This window comes from Oncorhynchus masou, chromosome 11 (assembly GCF_036934945.1).
Source record: "Oncorhynchus masou masou isolate Uvic2021 chromosome 11, UVic_Omas_1.1, whole genome shotgun sequence".
NCBI classification, from domain to species: domain Eukaryota; kingdom Metazoa; phylum Chordata; class Actinopteri; order Salmoniformes; family Salmonidae; genus Oncorhynchus; species Oncorhynchus masou.
In genome coordinates, this window is record NC_088222.1 from 39,972,483 (window position 1) to 39,996,504 (window position 24,022).

The 24,022-nt window shown below is 41.6% G+C and overlaps 1 protein-coding gene across 1 annotated transcript in view; it reads left to right on the forward strand.

Moving 5' to 3' along the window:
• Window positions 1-20,289, forward strand: part of LOC135548690 (G protein-activated inward rectifier potassium channel 2-like) — a 114,614-nt gene extending 94,325 nt beyond the window's left edge. Inside the window, exon 3 of the mRNA XM_064978527.1 lies at window positions 17,527-20,289. Within this exon, the coding sequence (XP_064834599.1) occupies window positions 17,527-17,882 (356 nt within the window). The 3' untranslated portion in view covers window positions 17,883-20,289. The remainder of the gene's footprint in view (window positions 1-17,526) is intronic.
• Window positions 20,290-24,022: the final 3,733 nt, after the last annotated feature.

Genomic DNA, 24,022 nt, shown 5'->3' on the forward strand with positions numbered 1-24,022 from the left:
TCTCTGTAATTAGTGTTACGTGATCAAACTGAGTAATCATGTAACTGTAATTAACTAGGAAGTCGGGCACCAAGGAAAATATACAGATTACAAAGTTATAATTTCCTAATATAACCTTTCAGATATTTTCATATCTGATCCATAGTCTTCTGATTAATTAATTATTTACTTTACCTCACGTTAGTCTCATTCCAAATGTTGTTGGTTATCTGCACAAACCCAGTCTTCACTATGAGTCAACCATACATCAATTGTCTTTAATCATTTATTTATTACTAACTAAGTAATTCACAGAAATGCATAAACAAACAAAGTAAATATGGTTAAAAGAAATGATAGAAGAATGTGCCCTAGTGGGCTAAACCGGCATGGCGGATTGTTAGACAAAAGGGTAGTGGGAGTCGACTAAGAAGTCACTACAGAGTTAATAATTATAACAATTGAAATGCTAATCCTTTACACATGAACGCTCACTCATTCGGGAACAATTGCAATCAATATATATATTTACGTTCAGTGTGTCGTCTTAATCGCTGTTGAAAAGTTTGTTTCTGTTGGAGAGTTTCCGTCCTCTCTCTCTCTCTCTCTCTCTCTCTCTCTCTCAATTCAATTCAATTCAAGGGGCTTTATTGGCATGGGAAACATGTGTTAACATTGCCAAAGCAAGTAAGGTATATAATATATAAAGTGAAATAAACAATAAAAATTAACAGTAGACATCACACATACAGAAGTTTCAAAACAATAAAGACATTACAAATGTCGTATTATATATATACAGTGTTTTTACAATGTGCAAATGGTAAAGGACACAAGATAAAATAAATAAGCATAGATATGGGTTGTATTTACAATGGTGCGTGTTCTTCACTGGTTGCCCTTTTCTCGTGGCAACAGGTCACAAATCTTGCTGCTCTGATGGCACTCTCTCTCTCTCTCTCTCTCTCTCTCTGTCTCTCTCTCTCTCTCTGTCTCTGTCTGTCGTGGTTAGAGGGGATAGTTCAGAGTGACATTCATTAATGTTGTTGTAGAATGCATGTTTCGGGAGTTGTCCTTCTTCGCGTTCAATGATACCAAATTCCTAGCTGCAGACTAGTAATTAATATCAAAGACTTTTTCTTATTCTGTCGGTATCAATAGTCTAAGAGTTTAACCACGTGGTATGGTCCAAAGATTCAGCAATGGTCTGCAACCTTTGTCCTCCCGTGATTGAGAGAAACATGGTCTACTGAGAATTTCTCAAAGTTGGGTTTTATTCGGAATTGCAGAAAAGGGCTGTCCCAGGATGCCTGACCCAAACTGGGCTCATGGGTGGTCATCTGATTTAGTTAAACTCAAAAGGGAATTGGAGTTTCCTTCATTGAACAGTCCAAAATCACATGAAATTTGTTCGGACCTCAAGTTCTGTGAGGTGGAAGAAATTCCTTTGTTCTCTATGAAACTTCACTCTATCTCTATACTGTGTGGCCATGAGGCAGGGTCTTCCCTAGGAATTTACGACCTCACTCTGACCACAGCAGTCTGGTTGTAGAAGCAGAGAGCGGGGGATGGTGCTTGCTGTACCCAAATAGGGCATCCGTGTGTTACTGAAATAAAGTGCAATGCCTTTCCAGAATTCCAGACTAATTATTTCCAGTCCAGATACCAGATGTATTGTGCATCTTGCTAGAAGACCATTTTTTCCTGTTGTTGGGAGGAATTCAATTTATTTTTCTTTGAAGGTTATGTTTACCTTGAGTTTCCTTGACTTTCACTCAGACAAAACAAAACCTTGGAAGCAAGACATGGTTGTCAGAATAAACAGAGTAAACACAAACACACACTTCATAAATTTAAACTGTTTCAAAGGAGCTCCAGCGAGGATTTGCTAAGGCTGAGTGACTTTATCTTTTCAGAGGCAGCGGAAAAGCAGCTAAGTGACTTGATGGGGTGAGAAGCAGGTCTCCACGTGTGCTTCGGCCTGTGAATTCTCATGTTGAGTTAGTGAGGTAACATTATTGTGAGTGAGTCACTCTCTATCAGGCACAGAGGGCCTTTCACTGCACAGCTCCAACGCAACACATCACACAGGGATCTACTGTAACAGGGAAGCCCTGAAGAGGGATAGACACGATTGAATTTGGCAGCTTGTCAGAGGCTGTGCACACACATTCAAAACACAGGGCCTTGTTTAACATTTTTGCCAACAAAATGCTAACACACTAAGGACATTTGCATTCAAGATTTTTTCTGGAACAGTATTTCTGTAGATGGCATCCCTGAAAAGTGGTTCTAAAGGTACCTAAGCGTTGCAGGGTGTAGGGTGTCGTACTGTATGGCGTGTAACTGCGCTTGTGTGATTTGAGCTGAAGAGTAAGACAATTGAGCTAAGAGTAAGGTCTGTTTGTTGCACATTATTATGCAAAGCAGGAAGTGTGCTTGTTTGTCTGTAAATCACATTCGATTTTTTTATTGTGTTCCAGGGAAGGTCTGACTGCAACTTTCTATTTTAAATCGCACAGGCTGCAGTGAGAGTTTTTCTGGCCTTGCTGTAATGTGAGAAATCATTGCACTGCAATTTCTGGGCTGATACTGTTGTTTTTTTGTAGAACAGAAGGAAAATCCTAAGAAAAAGGGCATTTGATAATGGGAGCTTGAATGGATCCATTCAAAACAGGCCCATTTAAAGGTTGGGTCAAAGATTAAACTAGAAATTATCCTGCTAGGAAACTGCTCTGAGAGTTATTTGTCCCCAGCTTCTTGACTCATCCTTTAGCTCTCTGGCTTGTTTCTGGAGCACAGGCCAAACAAATCAATTCCTTTCCTCCGTCTTCCAATTTCCTCCTTTCTTGTCTTTGTGGCCGATATGAGCAGATACATGTCAATTAGTCAAATAAGCGAAGCTGTTTTGAAAGCAGGTTGGCATATTGGGATGACTCATGTACTGGAGGCAGCTCTGATGGCACAGCCACAAAGTCATAAAATCAGATTTTAAACCTAACCCTTACCTTAACCCTAACATTAACCACACTACTAACCATATAAACATTCATGTTCATACATTTTTATGATACAGTGGCTTGCGAAAGTATTCACCCCCATTGGCAATTTTCCTATTTTGTTGCCTTACAACTGAATGTAAAAACATTTTTTGGGGGGTTGAATCATTTGATTTACACAACATGCCTACCACTTTGGTGGTAACATGCCTACCAGCAATCTTTTAGTCATACCACAGATTCTCAATTGGATTGAGGTCTGGGCTTTGACTAGGCCATTCCAAGACATTTAAATGCTTCCCCTTAAACCACTGAGTGTTGCTTTAGCAGTATGCTTAGGGTCATTGTCCTGCTGGAAGGTGAACCTCCATTCCAGTCTCAAAATCCCTGGAAGACTGAAACAGGTTCCCCTCAAGAATTTTCCTGTATTTAGCACCATCCATCATTCCTTCAATTCTGACCAGTTTCCCAGTCCCTGCCAATGTGTTCTTGGTGTGATGAGAGGTGTTGGGTTTGCACCTGACATAGCATTTTAGTCTCATCTGACCAAAGTACCTTCTTCCATATGTTTGGGGAGTCTCCCACATGCCTTTTGGCGAACACCAAACGTGTTTGCTTATGTTTTTCTTTAAGCAATGGCTTTTTTTCTGGCCACTCTTCTGTAAAGCCCATCTCTGTGGAGTGTACGGGTTAAAGTGGTCCTATGGACAGATACTCCAATCTCCGCTGTGGAGCTTTGCAGCTCCTTCAGGGTTATCTTTGGTATCTTTGTTGACTCTCTGATTAATGCCCTCCTTTCCTTGTCCTTGAGTTTTCATGGGTGGCCCTCTCTTGGCAGGTTTGTTGTGTTGCCATATTCTTTCAATTTTTTAATAATGGATTTTATGGTGCTCCGTGAGATGTGCAGGGCACTGTATACTATATAGCCAATTGTCACGGTTGTCGTAAGAACGGGACCAAGGCGTAGCGGATATTGAGTTCCACATATTTATTCCAAAGTTAAACTTTAGCCAAAAATAAATCAAATAAACGAACAACGGAACGTGACTACTTGGTGCACATGCACAAACACAAAATAATATCCCACAAACACAGGTGGGAAAAATAGCTACTTAAATATGATCCCCAATTAGAGACAACGATTACCAGCTGCGTCTAATTGGGAATCATACAAAACATCAACATCGAAAAAATAAACTAGAACACAACATAGAAATCATTAACTAGAATAGCCCCGAGTCACGCCCTAACCTATTACACCATAGAGAAACAATGGCTCTCTATGGTCAGGGCGTGACACAATGTTGACTTTGCAGCTGTCCCATCAAGTATCTAGAGGAAATCGCTCAGCTTTTGCCTCCTGTATAAGAATCATGTCAATAAATAATTTCATTTTTTATTTGATATTTTCGCAAGGTTGGTTTAAATCATATCAGCACTTTGATGATAAAATGGAAATAAAATACCAATGTAATTATGTGGGTTGTAAAATGAGCATTATCTTCTCTCTTAAAAAATAGAACCTTTTCGCAATGAACATTTTCCTTCTCTCAAGTCTGCTGGCGTTTACAACAAAAGGTTTCTCAGAAAATGATGAGATCATTTAGAAATGGAAGCAGCAAGAATTGCTTGATCATTCTAATCTTCCTTATCAGCTGTTAATAAATAAGTTCACCCTCTTATTTGAGGACCCATGGTGTTAAGGAGTTGACTGATTGGCTCTGGTGTATCATCTAGCTCCCAATATACTGCAGTTCATTGTTTCTGAACTGTTTAAAATGTCCAAGAGAGGATGGCTATACTGGCTGGCTGACTTTGGGGTGGCAGTCGGCAGGCCATTAGACATCCCAGCTGATTTTTCACTCTTATTTTTGATACTGTACCTAGCATACCGTATATCTAGCATACCAATAAAGTAAAGAGAAAGATGTATAGTTCAAATATAGTCAGATTTGGTATCAGAATAAACCAGTCAGATAGAAATATTTTAAGCTTTGTGGCTTGCAGTGACAAGATTCGTAGCTGCAGCACAAGCAGTGTAGTCAGATGGCACGCCTGGCAGACATCAAGTGCTTAATCTGACAGGAGCCAGTGGTCACGCTGTATACATGATGAAGTGGTGGTTAAACTATTTTCGAGTCGGTTCAATGAGCATACATCTGTTACAGTCTATGTTTCTCTGAGAGATTACCACAGCAAGCAACATTGGCTGCATAATATATGTTCATTCATAACATAATGATGGATTATAGCAGTGAACAATACAATGGAAGCTACAAAATCAATTGGCTATTGCTCCTCAGAGGAGCAAGGAGGCCTGATAGCTTTTACGTCGTGTTGATGTAGCCGTGAACATTATTCTGTCATTGCTCTCCTTCTCAGAAAACATGGGAAGCACATGTATGGCCACAAGCACTGAGTTATAGGAATAGCAGACAGGTTATTGTGATTATGGTTGGTTGATGTTTCTGGTTAAATGTTGTTGTACCCATAGTAAATACGTTACAGAACGTTAGAATGGGATTGTGTGGCTTCAATGTCTCAGCGGTCATTCGGTCAAACAGTCAACTGTTTCAAACATTCACATTAGTCTTCCGTAAGTGGATGGACTGATGATGTGGAAATAAAGAGTGTAGAGATACAATATAGAAGCAGGCTTCTGGTTTGCTGCATTTTGCCCTTTTCTCAACACTCAAATCAATACCAGTGGTTAATATCTCAGGTTTACTATACCTCGGGTACCAACACAACAGGCCGGTAGGCACTTTCTATTGACTGAGATATACACTCACCGGCCAGTTTAAATGGTACACCCATTTAGTTTACAGCGCTACTGTAAATAAACACTTGCACTTACTTGTAAACAAAGTCCAACCGTCTATCAGTGGTGGAACTGTAAAAATGCTCCCTGTTGGCCCTCAGTGTTAAAAGTGTCTCAGTCTCGATGAGATGGAGATGATGGCAAGGGATGGGAGTTGTCCTTGATCGGTCTGGTTTCGACTGTATATCAGAAAATGACCTCTCAACGGATGCTGTTGTGGCGGATATAGTGAGGACCAGCTGCAATAACTTTGTTGCCTTGGGGATAGTCTTTGTCAGGTCATACTGGAACAAAAAGCTGAGGAGCTGTCCAATTTGTCTCAAAACATTTTTACTGTACAATCCGACAAGATCAGACTTAACGCAAACAAAATCTAAGTACTTGGCATATTTTACAGGCTCTCGTTTGCTGTGTCGAACTTTTGTGACATTGTTTAAAAAACAATTCAGTCCACTAAGCCAAGGAAATTAAGTTCACCAAAGTGCTCAAACCTGGCTCTCAGCTGAACATTGATATTGTCCAGTATGTTGTAGTAGAGTCGCCCTCTATTTACTCTGATCGTCTGTTTACTATGAGTTTTGCTTTCTGCCAGGCCCAGTTCATTGCATTTCTGCTCAAATCGCTCATAGAAACTCTCAAAATCTTGTCGCTGCCGTTCTAGTGCTTTCATTGTGTAGCTGTAAGGCAGAAACTCATATCCATCACTTTGTTCTGCAGAACACGGAAGAGCGCGTCAGATTTATTGAAAATTCCATCATAGACCAACCCAGTCTCTAAATGGGTTGCTAAATGTTCATATGAAAGGCAGTGAAGCTCTCTGGCTGCTTTTTATGTGTCCATTAGTAGGCAGTATAAGGTAGTTTGGAGTTTGAAGGGTGGAAGAAAAGCACATGGCGAGGTTGCCTTTCCCCTGGCCTCCATGAGCATTTTGTACCAGATCACCACTGATTTGTACTAGTTCCGAAAACAATTTTATCATGCAGAAAAAACAAGGCAAAATTGTTGATAAAAGGCTAAAACCAGCACTTTTACTGAAACGATTAATGTGCGCTGTCCCTGTAAAAATGTTTTAAAAAAACACACAGGAACAGGAACAGGTGAAACAGATTAGGGTGTGACAGCTTTTGAGTGGGGTTTCCCTTTAAGCAGTATTATCCAAACAGCAGGCCACACCAGCTAATAGCTATTAGATATTATGTTCCACCAACTCTGCACATGGGTGGTTGCTTTATTTTAGGCGAGGACTTTGTTCTTACAGACAAAGATTTATTGTACTGCACAAGTTCTACTTTAATTGTTTTTGATATGGCCAATACTTTGATATGGTGTTGCCATTGTCTCAAATTCTGTCACTCAATATATAAACCCTCTAATGACAATGCAGGTGGAGATCCAGGCTGCGTGTGCCTCGTGCTGCTTTGTGTTAAGGTAGAGAACAGTGGTTGTCAACTCTCTCTTGAAATGTTGTCATGACTGGTGTCAAAGAATAACAAAGGGTAAAATAATGTATTTGAATTGGGGGAGGGGGCTGGCCCCTTTGTCCTCGTCTTGGCATTCTATGGTTTGATGGCTTAAAAGGTCATCTGTGGTACCACCTGTACATGTTGGTAAACTAATCTTGCATGTAGACGAAACAATAACTACAGCTATTCCCCTCCAATACTACTTTCCCAAAGCAATTACTGCCTTTTGTCTGACCCTTGTAATTAGCTCAACATTTAGAAAAAGTTGATGCACTTTTCACCCTGACCCAAACCCCCCAGGTGTGAAGGGCTTTGGGCAGAAGGGGGCACACAGTATTCAGCCAATTTGTCTAATTCGATAATGAATGTTTGAGAAGGGGTTGGCTGCATTTGTAAATGGAGGGGGACGGAAGGGTTTTTGTGGGTTGACTGACTGCCGTAACTACTTTCTGGCAGACTCAACATGCATAGAAAAGTTTGTGGTCATAAGCACATCCTTAAAAACATAGGTGCTGGGCTAATAAAGAATATTATTAAAGAACAAGAAGGCCCGCACACTGTTAAAGCTCCAAATTCACTGATTTATTGACAACGTTTCGATCCGAAACGGATCTTCATCAGGTCAAACAACTTGAGTGCTCACATCCCAAAATATACACATTTCACCTGACATGACCATTGCGAACATGACGCATGGTGGGTGCAAAAGCAATTTGCGTACCTCTAATAATTTAATAACAATGAGATGTGTACATGTCGTAGTTACAGAAAATAATATACATTTACAAAATGACCAAGTGGGTTACCTGGAAGGCAAGACAAATCAAAGTGACATATTCATGTAAGAAATGGTCTGATATCAAACTCTTGGTTCAGACCTCTGGGAGACATGAGGTAGGTATATTTATTTTCATTACAGTTCCTTTTTCATTTATTTTCACCTACCCTGCCTACCTTGACTGCACATTACTGGCAACATGTAACCTAGCGGTTAGAGTATTGGGCTAGTAACTGAAAGGTTGCTAGTTTGAATCCCCGAGCCGACAAAGTGAAAAATCTGTTTATGTTCCCTTCAGCAAATCACTTAACACTAATTGCTGAGGGTGGCCCAGGGAGAGTTCGAATATGCAAAAATAACATTTCCAATTCTGAAATGTGTATAATACACATTTGTTTGAAATAGGACAAATATAAGCACACACCAAATGATTATACAGGTAATAATTTAGAGCAGTGCTCTCTGTATCCTATTCTACAGTATATGTGTCTACGGTACTGTGAATATTCCAGTTAGACATGAACACAGGGCTGCAGACATGGCTAATTCCCCATCTTGTTGTTGGAACATAAGGAGAAGACAGTCCTCTCTCCTCCTGCTTCTATTGCTCTCTCTAAGCAACCATACAATCATTTGCGGTGGTTTGTAAGGTTGCCATGGCAACTGAAGTGTGCTCATGTAAGATGGACAGAGAGAGAGTGAGAGAGAGGGTGAAACTTGAATGATCTCTCTGCATTTTGCATAATCATGATGACATGGCCGGAGACACTGAGCTTTTTAAGTCCAATATCTTAAAAACTCGACTGCCGGCATACTTGACAATATCTTAAAAACTTGACTGCTAGTACTAATAAACAAAATACTAATGAACAAAATACCCCAAATATAGTTTTTTTTAATGATACACGGCGAGACCCAGATGCAGACACAGGAGGCAGATGGTTGGAGTCTTACAATATTCATTAATCCAATAGGGTAAAGCAAGAGAATGGTCGTGGACATGTAAAAAAGGTCAAAACCAGTTCAGAGTCCAAAAGGTACCGAAGGGCAGGCAGGCGGGGAAATAGTCCAGAGTCAGGCAGGGGTCAAAACCGGGAAGGCTATCAAAAAGAGAAAAGCAAAAGGCGAAACGGGAAAAACGCACTGCTTGACTTGACTAATATACAAGACAAACTGGCACAGAGAGACAGAAAACACAGGGCTAAATACACTGGGGAAAACAAGCGACACCTGGACAATCAACAATGTGTTTAATAGCTTGCCCAGGGACTACGGTTGAAAATTAGCCGGCTGGCTAAAACCAGCACTTTTACTGAAACGTTGATTAATGTGCGCTGTCCCTGTAAAAATGTAAATGAATGAAAAGAAAGAATATCACAGGAACAGGTGAAACAGATTAGGGTGTGACAGCTTTTGAGTGGGGTTTCCCTTTAAGCAGTATTATCCAAACAGCAGGCCACACCAGCTAATAGCTATTAGATATTATGTTCCACCAACTCTGGTTGCTTTATTTTAGGCGAGGACTTTGTTCTTACAGACAAAGATTTATTGTACTGCACAAGTTCTACTTTGATTGTTTTTGATATGGCCAATACTTTGATATGGTGTTGCCATGTGGAACATGGTTGCCTCAAATTCTGTCACTCAATATATAAACCCTCTAATGACAATGCAGGTGGAGATCCAGGCTGTGTGTGCCTCGTGCTGCTTTGTGTTAAGGTAGAGAACAGTGGTTGTCAACTCTCTCTTGAAATGTTGTCATGACTGGTGTCAAAGAATAACAAAGGGTAAAATAATGTATTTGAAATGGGGGAGGGGGCTGGCCCCTTTGTCCTCGTCTTGGCATTCTGTGGTTTGATGGCTTAAAAGGTCATCTGTGGTACCACCTGTACATGTTGGTAAACTAATCTTGCATGTAGACGAAACAATAACTACAGCTATTCCCCTCCAATACTACTTTCCCAAAGCAATTACTGCCTTTTGTCTGACCCTTGTAATTAGCTCAACATTTAGAAAAAGGTGATGCACTTTTCACCCTGACCCAAACCCCCCAGGTGTGAAGGGCTTTGGGCAGAAGGGGGCACACAGTATTCAGCCAATTTGTCTAATTCGATAATGACTGTTTGCGAAGGGGCAGGATGCATTTGTAAATGGAGGGGGACGGAAGGGTTTTTGTGGGTAGACTGACTGCCGTAACTACTTTCTGGCAGACTCAACATGCATAGAAAAGTTTGTGATCATAAGCACATCCTTAAAAACATAGGTGCTGGGCTAATAAAGAATACTATTAAAGAACAAGAAGGCCCGCACACTGTTAAAGCTCCAAATTCACTGATTTATTGACAACGTTTCGATCCGAAACGGATCTTCATCAGGTCAAACAAATTGAGTGCTCACATCCCAAAATATACACATTTCACCTCACATGACCATTGCGGACATGACGCATGGTGGGTGCAAAAGCAATTTGCGTACCTCTAATAATTTAATAACAATGAGATGGGTACATGTCGTAGTTACAGAAAATAATATACATTTACAAAATGACCAAGTGGGTTACCTGGAAGGCAAGACCAATCAAAGTGACATATTCATGTAAGAAATGGTCTGATATCAAACTTGGTTCAGACCTCTGGGAGACATGGTACACAAATACAAATACAATATCCAATACAATTCTCTTCTCAATAATAAATGATCAGTATCTCTCCCCCTGCTAGGAGTCTTAACATGTTCGATGCCAATGTGTCTCAAAGAGCTAATGGTGTGACGAGCCTCCATGAAATGCGCAGCCACCGGGTTTCACCGGGTGTCCTGATATTACTCCTGTGTTCTGCTATCCTTGTTTTCAGAGCTCGTTTTGTTTTTCCTACATAACATAGACCACAAATACACTTGATCAGGTATAGCACATTTTTTTGTGGAACATGATGCCCTTAATCTTAATGGCCTTGCCCGTAATAGGGTGAGAGTGACACCACAATGGGTTTCAGAAAGAAATCTACAAAAGCAGAAATATTTTCAGTCAATGAGCCAATGGAGGCCACAACAGGTCTCCCTGGTGGCTTATCCAGTAGTTTGTGTATTTTGGTAAGGCGTGAATAAAGCTAATGACTGGATAGTCTACTTTCATGAACTCATATTCTTTTTGCATAATGTCTCCACTTTCCACAAGAGACTTCAGCTTGCAGTGAATCTCATATTTGAACAGTGGTGTGGGGTCACGTGACAATTTCTGATAGAAAGTGGCGGTGTTCAGTTGTCCCCAGATCTCATTCACATAGTCATCACGGTTTAACAACACCACAGCTCCGCCCTTGTCAGCAATTACGTACTATCAAAGTGGAATCATTTTTTTAAACATCCAATGCTTGTCTCTGTTTAGGGAGATTAATGCAGACTCTGTATTCTCACTTAAATATTCAAAATCTGAGACATCTTTTTCCACCAATCTGCAGTATGTTTCTAGGGAGGGATTTCTGTATCTGGCCGAAAAAAGGTGGATTTGGCTCAAAACGGGGTATTCGTTCTGGTGGAAATGTCATTCTCTATTGTGTCACCCATAGTCTGAACACTTGTCTCACCCATACTTGACACATCCACATTTGGAAATAATTTCTGAAATTCTATTGTGGTGTCAAAGTCATTACATGATGCAGTGGGGGTGAAAGATAAACCCTTACTCAACGCCAACTCACATGAAGTGATGATGGGACGTGAAGAAAGGTTAATCACACTCAGGCATTCTGACTGCATGTCCAATTGCAGCCTTGCGCCTCTGTTCTTCTTGCCCCTCCTACACTTCTTCCACATCCGCGGTGCTGCTGACCCCTGTCGGGCCATTGAGGGTATCCTCTTCCCCCTCGCTTGAGTCCTAAAAAAAATCCACTCTCATGGGAATCATAGCTGGAATCTGAATCTGCATCAAGAGAAGATGCACTTAAGTGTGGAGGTAGGGTAACCTGTTTTGGGTAGTCTCTGACATCACTGCATGTCCTCGATGTGGATTCCCTCTCTACAGATACACCTAATTTTGTTCATAGTCATTGGAGTGCTGCTCAAACTTCTTAATCTTCCTCGCTGTGATGTCCTGCTCCTGGTAATTCTTGAATTTCAATAGTGTGCTCTCCATATTTGTGCAACCAGTTTACTATGTGTCCCCCAATGCCCCGACAGATGGGGACACGCACCAGGCATGAGTGCACAGGGCATCAGTCTTTCTAATCTCTATATGTTGAGGTAACTACAGGTGTCAGGCAATCAACCAATCACAGTTATTTATAAAGCCCTTTTTACATCAGCAGATGTCACAAAGTGCTTATACAGAAACCCAGCCTAAAACTCCAAACAGCACAAATGCAGATGTACTGTAGAAGCACGATGGCGAGGAGAAAATCCCTAGAAAAGCAGGAAGCTAAGAAAAAACCTAGAGGATCCAGGCTTTGAGGGGTGGCCAGTCCTATTTTGACTGTGCCAGGTGAAGATTATAAGAGTAAATGGCCAATAAAGCCAGATCGTTCTTCAAGATGTTCAAACGCTCATAGATGACCAGCAGGGTCAAATAATAATCACTGTGGTTGTAGAGGGTGCAACAGGTCAGCACCTCAAGAGTAAATATCAGTTGGGTTTTCATAGCTGAGCATTCAGGGGTCGAGACAGCAGTTGCGGTAGAGAAAGAGAGAGAGGTGGAGAGAGAGCGAGATAGAGGGAGAGAGAAGAAGGGAGAGAGTCAAAAACAGCAGGTCCGGGACAATGTAGCATATCCGGTGAGGCCAGAGTTCCATAGCCGCAGGCAGAACAGTTGAAACTGGAGCAGCAGCACGACAAGGTAGCACGTCTGGTGAACACGTCAGGGTTTCATAGCCACAGGAAAAACATCAGAAACTGGATCAGCAGCACGAACCGGTGGACTGGGGACAGGGACATCCAGGAGTCATCAGGCCAGGTAGTCCTGACGCATGGTCCTTAGGCTCAGGTACTCCAGGAGGGGAGAGAAAGAGAGACAGAGAGCGTGCGAGAGAGAGAGAGAGAGAGAGAGAGAGAGAGAGAGAGAGAGAGAGAGAGAAAGCGAGAGATGGTAGAATTAGAGGGAGCATATTTAAGTTCACACAGGACAACAGATAAGACAGGGGAATTTTAGCCTGGCCTCCTGGCACATAGACTATTGCAGCATACATTCTATAGGCTGAGACGGGGGGGGGGGACACTGTGGCACTGTCAGACAATACCCGCGGACAACACTAGAGGGATATCAACAGACCACCAACTTACTACCCTGAGACAAGGCTGACTGTAACCCACAAAGATCTCCTCCACCGCACGAGCATGAGGGGGGCGCAAAATCGGACAAGAATGTTATGTCAGTGACTCAACCCACTCAAGTTGAGTATAGCGCGAAAAAAGCCTGGCAGATGTGACGCACCACTCCTAGGGATGGCATGGAATAGAACTAGTACTAGTTTGATTTTAATTTATTTGTAAGCCAGTGACTCAGCCCCCGTAATAGGGTCAGAGGCAGAAAATCCCAGTGGAGAGAGGGGAGCTGGCCAGGCAGAGACAGCAAGGGCAGTTCATCACTCCAGTGCCTTGCCATTCACCTTCGCACCCCTGGGCCAGATTGTACTCAATCATAGGATCTACTAAAGAAATTAGTCTTCAGTTGAGATTTAAAGGTTGAGACAGAGTCTGCGTCTCTCAAATGAATAGGCAGACCATTCCATAAAAATGTTGCTCCAGAGGAGAAAACTCTGCCTCCAGCTGTTTGCTTAGGAATTCTAGGGACAATAAGGAGGCTTGTGAACGTAGGGTACGTGTAGGTATGTAAGGGAGGACAAAAATATAGCGATAGGCAGGAGCTAGTCCATGTAATGCTTTGTAGGATAGCAGTAAAACCTTGAAATCAGCCATAGCCTTAACAGGAAGCCAGTGTAGAGGCTAGCACTGCAGTAATATGATAACATTTTGGAGTTCTAGTCAAGATTCTAGCAGCCGTACTTAGCACTAACTGAAGATTTTTGCAATATTACTGTCAAGGCTCAGGAGAAGACCCAGAAGCAGACAGTTTAAAAGTAACAAAAGTTATTACGAAAACAGGGGGGACAAGCAAACAACAGGTCAAGGGCAGGCAGAGGTCAGTATTCCAGAGCAGAGTCCGAAATGTACAGAACGGCAGGCAGGCTCAGGTTCAAGGCAGGGCAGGCACAAGTCAGTAATCCAGGGGGGTGTTGCAAGGTACAGAACGGCAGGCAGGCTCATGGTCAGGGCAGGCAAAATGGTCAAAACCGGGAAACCTAGATAGCAGGAACTAGAGAATACAGGAGAATACGATGGTGGGTTTGAAGAAAAACAAAACGAACTGGCAACACACAAACAGAGAACACATACATACACTGGGAATAATGGGGAAGATGGGAGACACCTGGAGGGGGTGGAGACAATCACAAAGACAGGTGAAACAGATCAGAGTGTGACAGTTACGAAAAAAAGCTGCCCTTGAAATATTTTTTACATGTTCGTCAGAAGAGAGATCAGGGTCCAGAGGAACATAGAGGTCCTTCACAGTTTTATTCAAGAAGACTGTACAACCATCAAGATGAATTGTCAGATCAAACAACAGATCACTTTGTTTCTTGGGACCTAGAACTAGCATCTCTGTTTTGTCTGAGGTTAAAAGTTTTTTTTAAATGCCCCATCCACTTCCTTATGTCTGAAACACAGGCTCCCAGGTTAGCAACTTTTGTGGCTTTACCATGTTTAACCAGAATGTACAGCTGTGTATCGTCTACATAGCAGTGAAAGTTGACATTGCGTTCCCTAATGACATCACCAAGAGGTAGAATATATGGTGAATATATAGAATATATAGTGAAAACAATAGCGGTCCTAAAACGGACCTTTGAAGACAAACCATCCACAGAGACATCTTTCCGAAAGATAAGATGTAAACCAGGCACAGCCTTGGTCTGACACCATTATAAGGTTATTCATCACATTCACAAGTGCAGTCTCAGTACTATGACGGAGTCTAAAACCAGACTGGAGCGTTTCATATACGTAATTTATGTCTTCAGGAAGGCAGTGAGTTGCTACACAACAGCTTTTTCTAAAATGTTTGAGAGAAATGGGAGATTCAAGGGAAGTCATTGTTTTGGGAAAGTTGAAGGTGAGTAGTTGATATTGTGTAGACTAAATACAAGACCAGATTTACCAACGTGGACAGGTGGTACCGCAGGTGACATTTGAAACCATCAATTCACTCCCTCCCCCCATAATTTAAAGGTACTATACTTTGGAAAAAGAGGTGAGATGTGAACTTTGTGAGGCCAGACTCAAAGTTTAATAATTGTTTGAGTGTACCATGCACTGTGTGTTATTCGGTCAGTGGCCTGTTTTGCATGCTCGGCTGAAGTAATAGTAGACGGACAGTCGGAGCGGTGCCCTGTCATTCAGCCCAAGGGCCTGTATAAGCCGAAGCAGCAGTGGCGTAAAGGAGAATGTTCTGGGTGAAAGGGGAGAGGTCGAAAGGTCGTGGAAGGCATGATGCGAATCAGGAACAGCTTGTGGCCATTTTCACGGCTGACCTGTTCCGTCATATGAGGGCTGTTAGTGTGTAGTACGCAACACAAACACATATACACATGTATCCACAGCAGGATGAGCAAACTGTGTGGTTATGTGTCTGCCAGACATTCATGTTCCAGGTTTGTCTTTTTTTTTAATTTTCTGGATTCTCCAAGCAGTTTAAAGGAACAGTCAACTTGTGTATGTAAACCTCTGACCCACTGGAATTGTGATACAGTGAATTATAAGTGAAATAATCTGTCTGTAAACAATTGTTGGAAAAATGTCTTGTGTCATGCACAAAGTAGATGTCCTCACCGACTTGCCAAAACTATAGTTTGTTAACAAGAACTTTGTGGAGTAGTTGAAAAACTAGTTCTAATGACTCAATGTAAACTTCCGACTTCAACTGTATGTATATCCAATTCCAATCCCTGGATGTCTTCAATGAAAACATTATTGAAATGTTTTAGCCCATGAAATGCGTGTGTTGTACTGTGCGGCCTGGAATTTAGGGTCTGACATGAAAGAAAACAACATTTTGTAATGGTTTCTTTCCAAGCAGGATAATTATATCACTTCTTTTACATTTTCTGTAAATTCATACTTTTTTGGGATGGCTTGTAGTTTTAGAAACCTATGTGTTAGACCTCATAGCAGCAGGCTTTCTTCAGCATCCATGCTGCTGGAGCCCTGAAGGTACGCCACATCCTTTCTACAGCGCACCAGCTGCTCATTGGAGCTGCACATTATCAGCATCATCAGCCAAATGAAACTGCAGTACGAGATGTACCAGTCCCTCCTCCCTTACCATGATACAGACACACACACACACACTTGATATAGTCCTTTATACCGTCTCTTCGCTTTACTCAATATCCTGTTGATGGATTTGCTCCAAAACACCAATTATTTTTTAATCGCATGTTCATTGCCTTGTTGACCTCCCTCCACTTTATAAATATTTTTAAATCTCAATAATTGTGCCATTTTGATGCCCTGCAGCATTGCACGTGTCAAAGGGACATTGCTTGTCATTCAGTGTTAGTTTAACGGTTTCTTATTAGGATGTCTTATGAAACCTGACGGATCAGAAAAAAAAATTAACTCACAGCTGTAGGCAAAAGAAGGTTAATGATTAATGGCTCTTCTTCTTGTGTAAGAATTACTGTTTAAAGTCTTTCATCTAATGTTGTAGAAGTTCCACTTCTAAAACAGTTCTCCTTATACGTGAAAAAATATTTTTAACTGCCAACTTGAAATTTCTCTTATTATGTTCTCTAAGAATGTAGCTTTCTGTTGTAATGAGGCAAGGAATTCAGATGCTTTCTAGATCTAATTATTAACATGTCATTATATTTGACCCAACAAATGATTAAGTAGTGAGAAAGCTGTTTTCCTTATGAAATATATTAGAGGACGGCTTCACTTACCCTACACACAGAGCCTAGCAGCACCATTTCTTCTAATGTGACAATAAAATCTGGGCAAAGTGCTTGAGGTACAATTACAATGTACTGCTGCATGAAAGGTAAAATGGTTAGTGGCTATGTTCATAATTAAGAGTTATTAATAGTCTCTGTATAGTATGTTCAATACACCGACCCTTCCTGAGTGTTGGGTGGACTGGATAGGGCTGTATATATTACTGAGTGCTCAGTTTTCCACAGCTATAGTGTCCAACTGTATTGACATTTAATAACTTACTCACTCCCAACACATACGGCCCTAGCCAGAGATCGCCGATACTAACACCTAACAATGACATGATAACATGATATAACATTATTTCTCATAAAGTGCTAGTAGACCTGTGTCATTATGTTGTAATGACTCTGACATTGAATGAGTCATATCCACAACGAGACAATGTTTTTTTGTCAACTCTAGAGGAGGCTAAGTTCCGTCTTCTCTCTGTCCCCACAGGGATGACTTGCCAGGCCAGGAGTTCGTATGTGACCAGCGAGATAAAGTGGGGCTACCGCTTCATGCCGGTGCTCACCCTGGAGGATGGCTTTTACGAGGTGGACTACAACAGCTTTCACGACATCCACGAGACCAACACCCCCAGCTGCAGCGCCAGAGAGTTGGCTGAGATTAATTGCCGCATCCACCTGCCCTTCACCTGGTCTGTGGCCAGCAAGCTCAGCCAGCAGGGGGTGCTGGATCCCGAGGGCCGCGAGAAGAAGCATACTACACTGGTAACCCAGGAAGAAGGGCTAGAGGAGCAGACAGAGAGGAACGGTGACATTGCTAATATAGAGAGCGAGTCCAAAGTGTAGAGGGGAGAGAACTTAGGCCAGAGGGGCTGTGTGGGGCTTACTGTGGTGTCTCTACTCCTCATGGCTGTCTGACCAGGTGAGCTGGTCCCAGGTCAAAGGTCAGGGCCAAGGCAGAAAAATGGGGAACCTGAGTTCAAGGATGGTCTGGTCCTAGGAACCCTGCAACAAGGACAGCTTTAGCCCTAAAGAGGTCATTTGCCCCCCAAAGATAGATGGTACATGACAATGGCTGGACTGAAAAGCTCTGTAATTGCATGTTTTGATAACATCGTTTTTTTCTTGAAGATATCAATTAATATTATTTCGTTTTTTTTATTCAAAGATTAAAACCTATATATATAAACCTATATATTCTAGGATATTTGTATTTGTATTTTTTGTATATACTATCTGTTATGTTGCCAAAGTGTGAATATTTGACAAGAAGATGTTTGATACTGATTAATTTAGACCAGGTCTGTACATATTCTATGCCTTATGTACAAAGCTTTCCTTACATTAGAGTTTTAAGAAATATATAAGCATGTACAAAAACTCACTGTAGTTAATTTATTATATATTGTGTACATATGAGAATAATGGCGATTGTAATAGGCATGACAATATAACTCTTATTAACAATTCTGGATGAAAGCCCTATAGAATATTCAGCCTGGCCTAATGGACTAGTTACTTTAGACAGAAAGTAGGGAGGTTGGTCGGGGAGGATGTGTAGGCATAATCCGCATCCTTCTAGCAATCCACAGGTTGCGTGTTCAGGTTGCGTCTGGGACAACTGTAGCATTTTAGCTAAAACATCTCCTACACATTTTATAAGCTTATGCCAATTCACCTGACCTGCTACGTAAAGTTGCCTAACCTTTGTTGTTTTAGTTCTCCTAACCTTTTAACGTAAATGTCCGAACCTTTGTTAGTTCCCTTAACTGCCAGCATGAATTCTCTTTATAATTCTCCTACTGGTGCAACAAGCAACCTGGTCTCAGAGGAGGACGTCATCCAAGATACGTTATCCAAGCAGCAGAACGTTTATTTTATACTAATACAATTGCTCAGAGAAATATTTTATTTAGAAGTATTACAAAAAAATATAAAAAAGAAAAGAGTAAAAATTGGCACGACACTGAGCCTTTCTCTAAAATGTTTTATGAGATTGGAGAACATGATGGGAGGGATCTTAGACCAATCTTACCAAATCCTTGATATCCTTCATCTGCTCCTATGGACTGACCTCTTCAATTCAAACCACAGGGTTTTCAAGTCCTGGCAGAGGCATCCGGGTTTCAGGCTAAAATGTCCTGGTACTTGGTAAAGTTCATGATGCCTTTAACCTTAACAAGGGCCACAGGACCAGTGGAAGCAAAATAGCCCCATAAGATGAAGCACTTTTCTCCATATGCTTCCGTTTTTCGACGCCAAATCCACTGCTGGTGTGCATGGCCAAAGAGCTCTATTATCATGTCATCTGACTATAGCACTGCCTGGAGTTTGCTAAACGGAATTGGCACTTGGATTGGAACCGGTGAGAAACATGCTCACTTTTCTAATATGAAGGACAGGCTTCCATCTTTCAATGTGTCTCTGAAGTGAACCCCACTGTAGTGTCCGGCCCATTGCGGACAAAGGAAAGCACACTGGTACTACGAAAGAAGCCATGTGAGGGGAGCTTGGGGAAGAGCATCAAGGTCTACTCTAGCACCTTTAATTTAACTAATTGCAGCCCGAGGGTGTTCATTTTCTTCTTTTTACATATTTAGACCACTTTATTTCTGCTGTAAAACTAAGTTTCTAAAAGCAATTTCTTTGTGTTTCCGGCAAAATGTTTGATTTGAAATAAAACAGTGTAATGTAATCTTACAATGTTATCACTTTACAAAATGGTTCTATTGCTTGTGCTGAAGAGCCATATACAGGGCTCAGACAGCTACAGTGTGTACTTTTGTTACTACAGAACGTTCTAGCTCTGCATGTCACTGATAGCACACCTGTATAACTTTGGCTTCTATGTGTCAATGAAAAACATTTGGGTAACACTTAAGTTACCCATAGACAACGCAGTTAGTCTAGAGCTAATTAAATGTTTTTATTTGTGATCCATATTTGTTACAGGTGTAGGTACTGTGAAGTTATTGGTAATTAATCAGATGTTATCAAAGGGGTAGATATTTCAGCTATGTGGTATTTCAACAGCTTAATGTAAAGCGTTATAAACATGCAGGCATCATTGTTTAATCTGACTTCTGTCCAATCGCTGAACAAAGATTGAACGAAACAGACATGTTCATTATATCGACTATTTTATTTGACTGTTTGTATTCATTTGTAATTATTAATTGTATTAGGTTATATTTTTAACATTACACTGAATTGCAAAATACTGGTTCATAAATCATCTTCGACAATACTTTAACTAATACTTCTCACTCTTTTTTATTGATACAAATCGTATTTGATCTTGTGTTGAGAAATATATTCACTCTGTGGTCAATAATTTATTGAAATGGACAATCATATTCGATCTAAAGGGCACTTTATGAAACATGTGGTACAGGACCAAGAAATGGTGGTAGAGCTAGAGTTTGGGAGGACCCAATATTTTGGGTTGGGGTGTCATACTCAAACCCTGAAAGTTGCACAGTATACCACAGTATACCAACACATTATTTATGGGAACTCAAGTCCTTTTGTTCTCCCAATTTGGAATACCTCACTATCAAATGCCAACCTCATTACATCCAGAGAGAATTCTCTTCGGTCGTGTGTATATTCCCCCTCAAGTCGACACCGCAACGGCTCTCAAGGAACTACACTGGACTATGTGCCAAATGGAAACCGCATATCCTGAGGTGGCATTTATTGTAGCTGGGGACTACCAAAGTTGTATCAATACATCGCCTGCAATACTCGCTCATCAAGAATTCTTGACCATAGCTGCTACCCCTTCTGGGACAGCTACAAGGTTCTGAAACAAACATGGATAGATGGCAGCATTTTTGCAAAAAATAAAGTGCAAACCCCCACATTACCACAACAAGGTGACTGGGAACATGGATGAGTACAAACAGTACAGCTATGCCCTCCATAAGGCAATCAAACAGGCAGAATGTCAGTACTGAGACACAGTGGAGTAGCAATTCAATGGCTTAGAACCGAGATGTATGTGGCAGGGACTCCAGACAATCACAGATTATGAAGGTAAAACCAGCCACATTGCAGACACTGACGCCTTGCTCCCGGACAAGCTAAATACTTTCTTCGCCCACTTTGAGGAAAACACAGTGCCGCCGACGTGGGCCACCGCCGCTCACGGGGACTGTAAGCTGTCGTCTCCGTGGCCAAAGCGAATAAGACATTTAAGCGTGTTAACCCTCGCAGCAATGCAGACATAGAAGCACGGTGGCAAGGAAAAACTCCCCGGAAAGGCAGGAACCTAGGAAGAAATGGAACCAAGAAAATGCATATTCTTGCTTCAGGGCCTGAGCTTCAGGCAGTTAGATCTGGGTATTTAGGTGAAAATTGAAAAAAAAAGTGTCCGATCCTTTAAATAGTCACCACTAACCGGCCTCCACCCAGTATCCTGCCCTGAACTTTAGTCACTGTTCCTAGCCAGCTATCACCCGGAACTCAACCCTGCACCTTAGAGACTGATGCCCTATGTACAGTGAGGGAAAAAAGTATTTGATCCCCTGCTGATTTTGTACGTTTGCCCACTGACAAGGAAATGATCCGTCTATAATTTTAATGGTAGGTTTATTTGAACAGTGAGACAGTATAACAACAAAAAAATCCAGAAAAACGCATGTCAAAAATGTTATAAATTGATTTGCATTTTAATGAGGGAAATAAGTATATGACCCCCTATCACTCAGAAAGATTTCTGGCTCCCATGTGTCTTTTATACAGGTAACGAGCTGAAATTAGGAGCACACTCTCAAAGGGAGTGCTCCTTATCTCAGTTTGTTACCTGTATAAAAGACACCTGTCCACAAAAGCAATCAATCAATCAGATTCCTAACTCTCCACCATGGCCAAGACCAAAGACCTCTCCAAGGATGTCAGGGACAAGATTGTAGACCTACACAAGGCTGGAATGGGCTACAAGACCAACGCCAAGCAGCTTGGTGAGAAGGTGATAACAGTTGGTGCGAATATTCGCAAATGGAAGAAACACAAAAGAACTGTCAATCTCCCTCGGTATGGGGCTCCATGTAAGATCTCACCTCGTGGAGTTGCAATGATCATGAGAACAGGGAGGAATCAGCCCAGAACTACAAGGGAGGATCTTGTCAATGATCTCAAGGCAGCTGGGACCATAGTCACCAAGAAAACAATTGGTAACACACTACGCTGTGATGGACTGAAATCCTGCAGCACCAGCAAGGTCCCCCTGCTCAAGAAAGCACATATACTTGCCCGTCTAAAGTTTGCCAATGAACATCTGAATGATTCAGAGGACAACTGGGTGAAAGTGTTGTGGTCAGATGAGACCAAAATGGAGTTCTTTGGCATCAACTCAACTCGCCGTGTTTAGAGGAGGAGGAATGCTGCCTATGACCCCAAGAACACCATCCCAACCGTCAAACATGGAGGTGGAAACATTATGCTTTGGGGGTGTTTTTCTGCTAAGGGGACAGGACAACTTCACCGCATCAAAGGGACGATGGATGGGGCCATGTACCGTCAAATCACCTTCCCTCAGCCAGGGCATTGAAAATGGGTCGTGGATGGGTATTCCAGCATGACAATGAGCCAAAACACACGGCCAAGGCAACAAAGGAGTGGCTCAAGAAGAAGCACATTAAGGTCCTGGGGTGGCCTAGCCAGTCTCCAGACCCTAATCCCATAGAAAATCTGTGGAGGGAGCTGAAGTTTCGAGTTGCTAAATGTCAGCCTCGAAACCTTAATGACTTGGAGAAGATCTGCAAAGAGGAGTGGGACAAAATCCCTCCTGAGATGTGTACAAACCTGGTGGCCAACTACAAGAAAAGTCTGACCTCTGTGATTGCCAGCAAGGGTTTTGCAACCAAGTACTAAGTCATGTTTTGCAGAGGGGTCAAATACTTATTTGCTTGACATCATGGGAAAATCAAAAGAAATCAGCCAAGACCTCAGAAAATAAATTGTAGACCTCCACAAGTCTGGTTCATCCTTGGGAGCAATTTCCAAACACCTGAAGGTACCACGTTCATCTGTACAAACGATAGTATGCAAGTATAAACACCATGGGACCATACAGCCATCATACCACTCAGGAAGGAGATGTGTTCTGTCTCCTAGAGATGAACAAGCTTTGGTGCGAAAAGTGCAAATCAATCCCAGAACAACAGCAAAGAACCTTGTCAAGATGCTGAAGGAAACATGTACAAAGGTATCTATATCCACAGTAAATCGAGTCCTGTATCGACATAACTTGAAAGGCCGCTGAGCAAGGAAGTCAATCCTATAGAAAACTTGTGGAGAGAACTGAAAAAGTGTGTGCGAGCAAGGAGGCCTACAAACCTGACTCAGTTACACCAGCTATGTCAGGAGGAATGGGCCAATATTCACCCAACTTTTTGTGGGAAGCGTGTGGAAGGCTACCCAAAATGTTTGACCCAAGTTAAACAATTTAAAAGCAAATACTAATTGAGTGTATGTAAACTACTGACCCACTTTTTACTCAGATTAAATGTCAGGAATTGTGAAAAACTGAGTTTACATGTATTTGGCTAAGGTGTATGTAAACTTACGACTTCAGCTGTAAATACTGTATTCTAGTCAAGGCTCATCCTATATAACTACTGCTGCACACACCTTTTCTATCCACATTCGGTTATGTTACAGCCTTATTCTAAAATTTATTAAATACAATGTTTTCCTCATCAATCTGCATACAATACCCAATAATGACAAAGTGAAAACAAGTTTTTAGAATTTGTTGCAAATTTATTAAAAATAAACAACTGAAATACCTTATTTACATAAGTATTCAGACCCTTTAGTATGTGACTCGAGGTGCATCCTGTTTCCATTGATCATCCTTGAGATGTTTCTACACCTTGATTGGAGTCCACTTCAATTGATTGGACATCATTTGGAAAGGCACATGCCTGTCTATTTGTATTTATTATGGATCCCCATCGACTGCTGCCATGGCAGACACT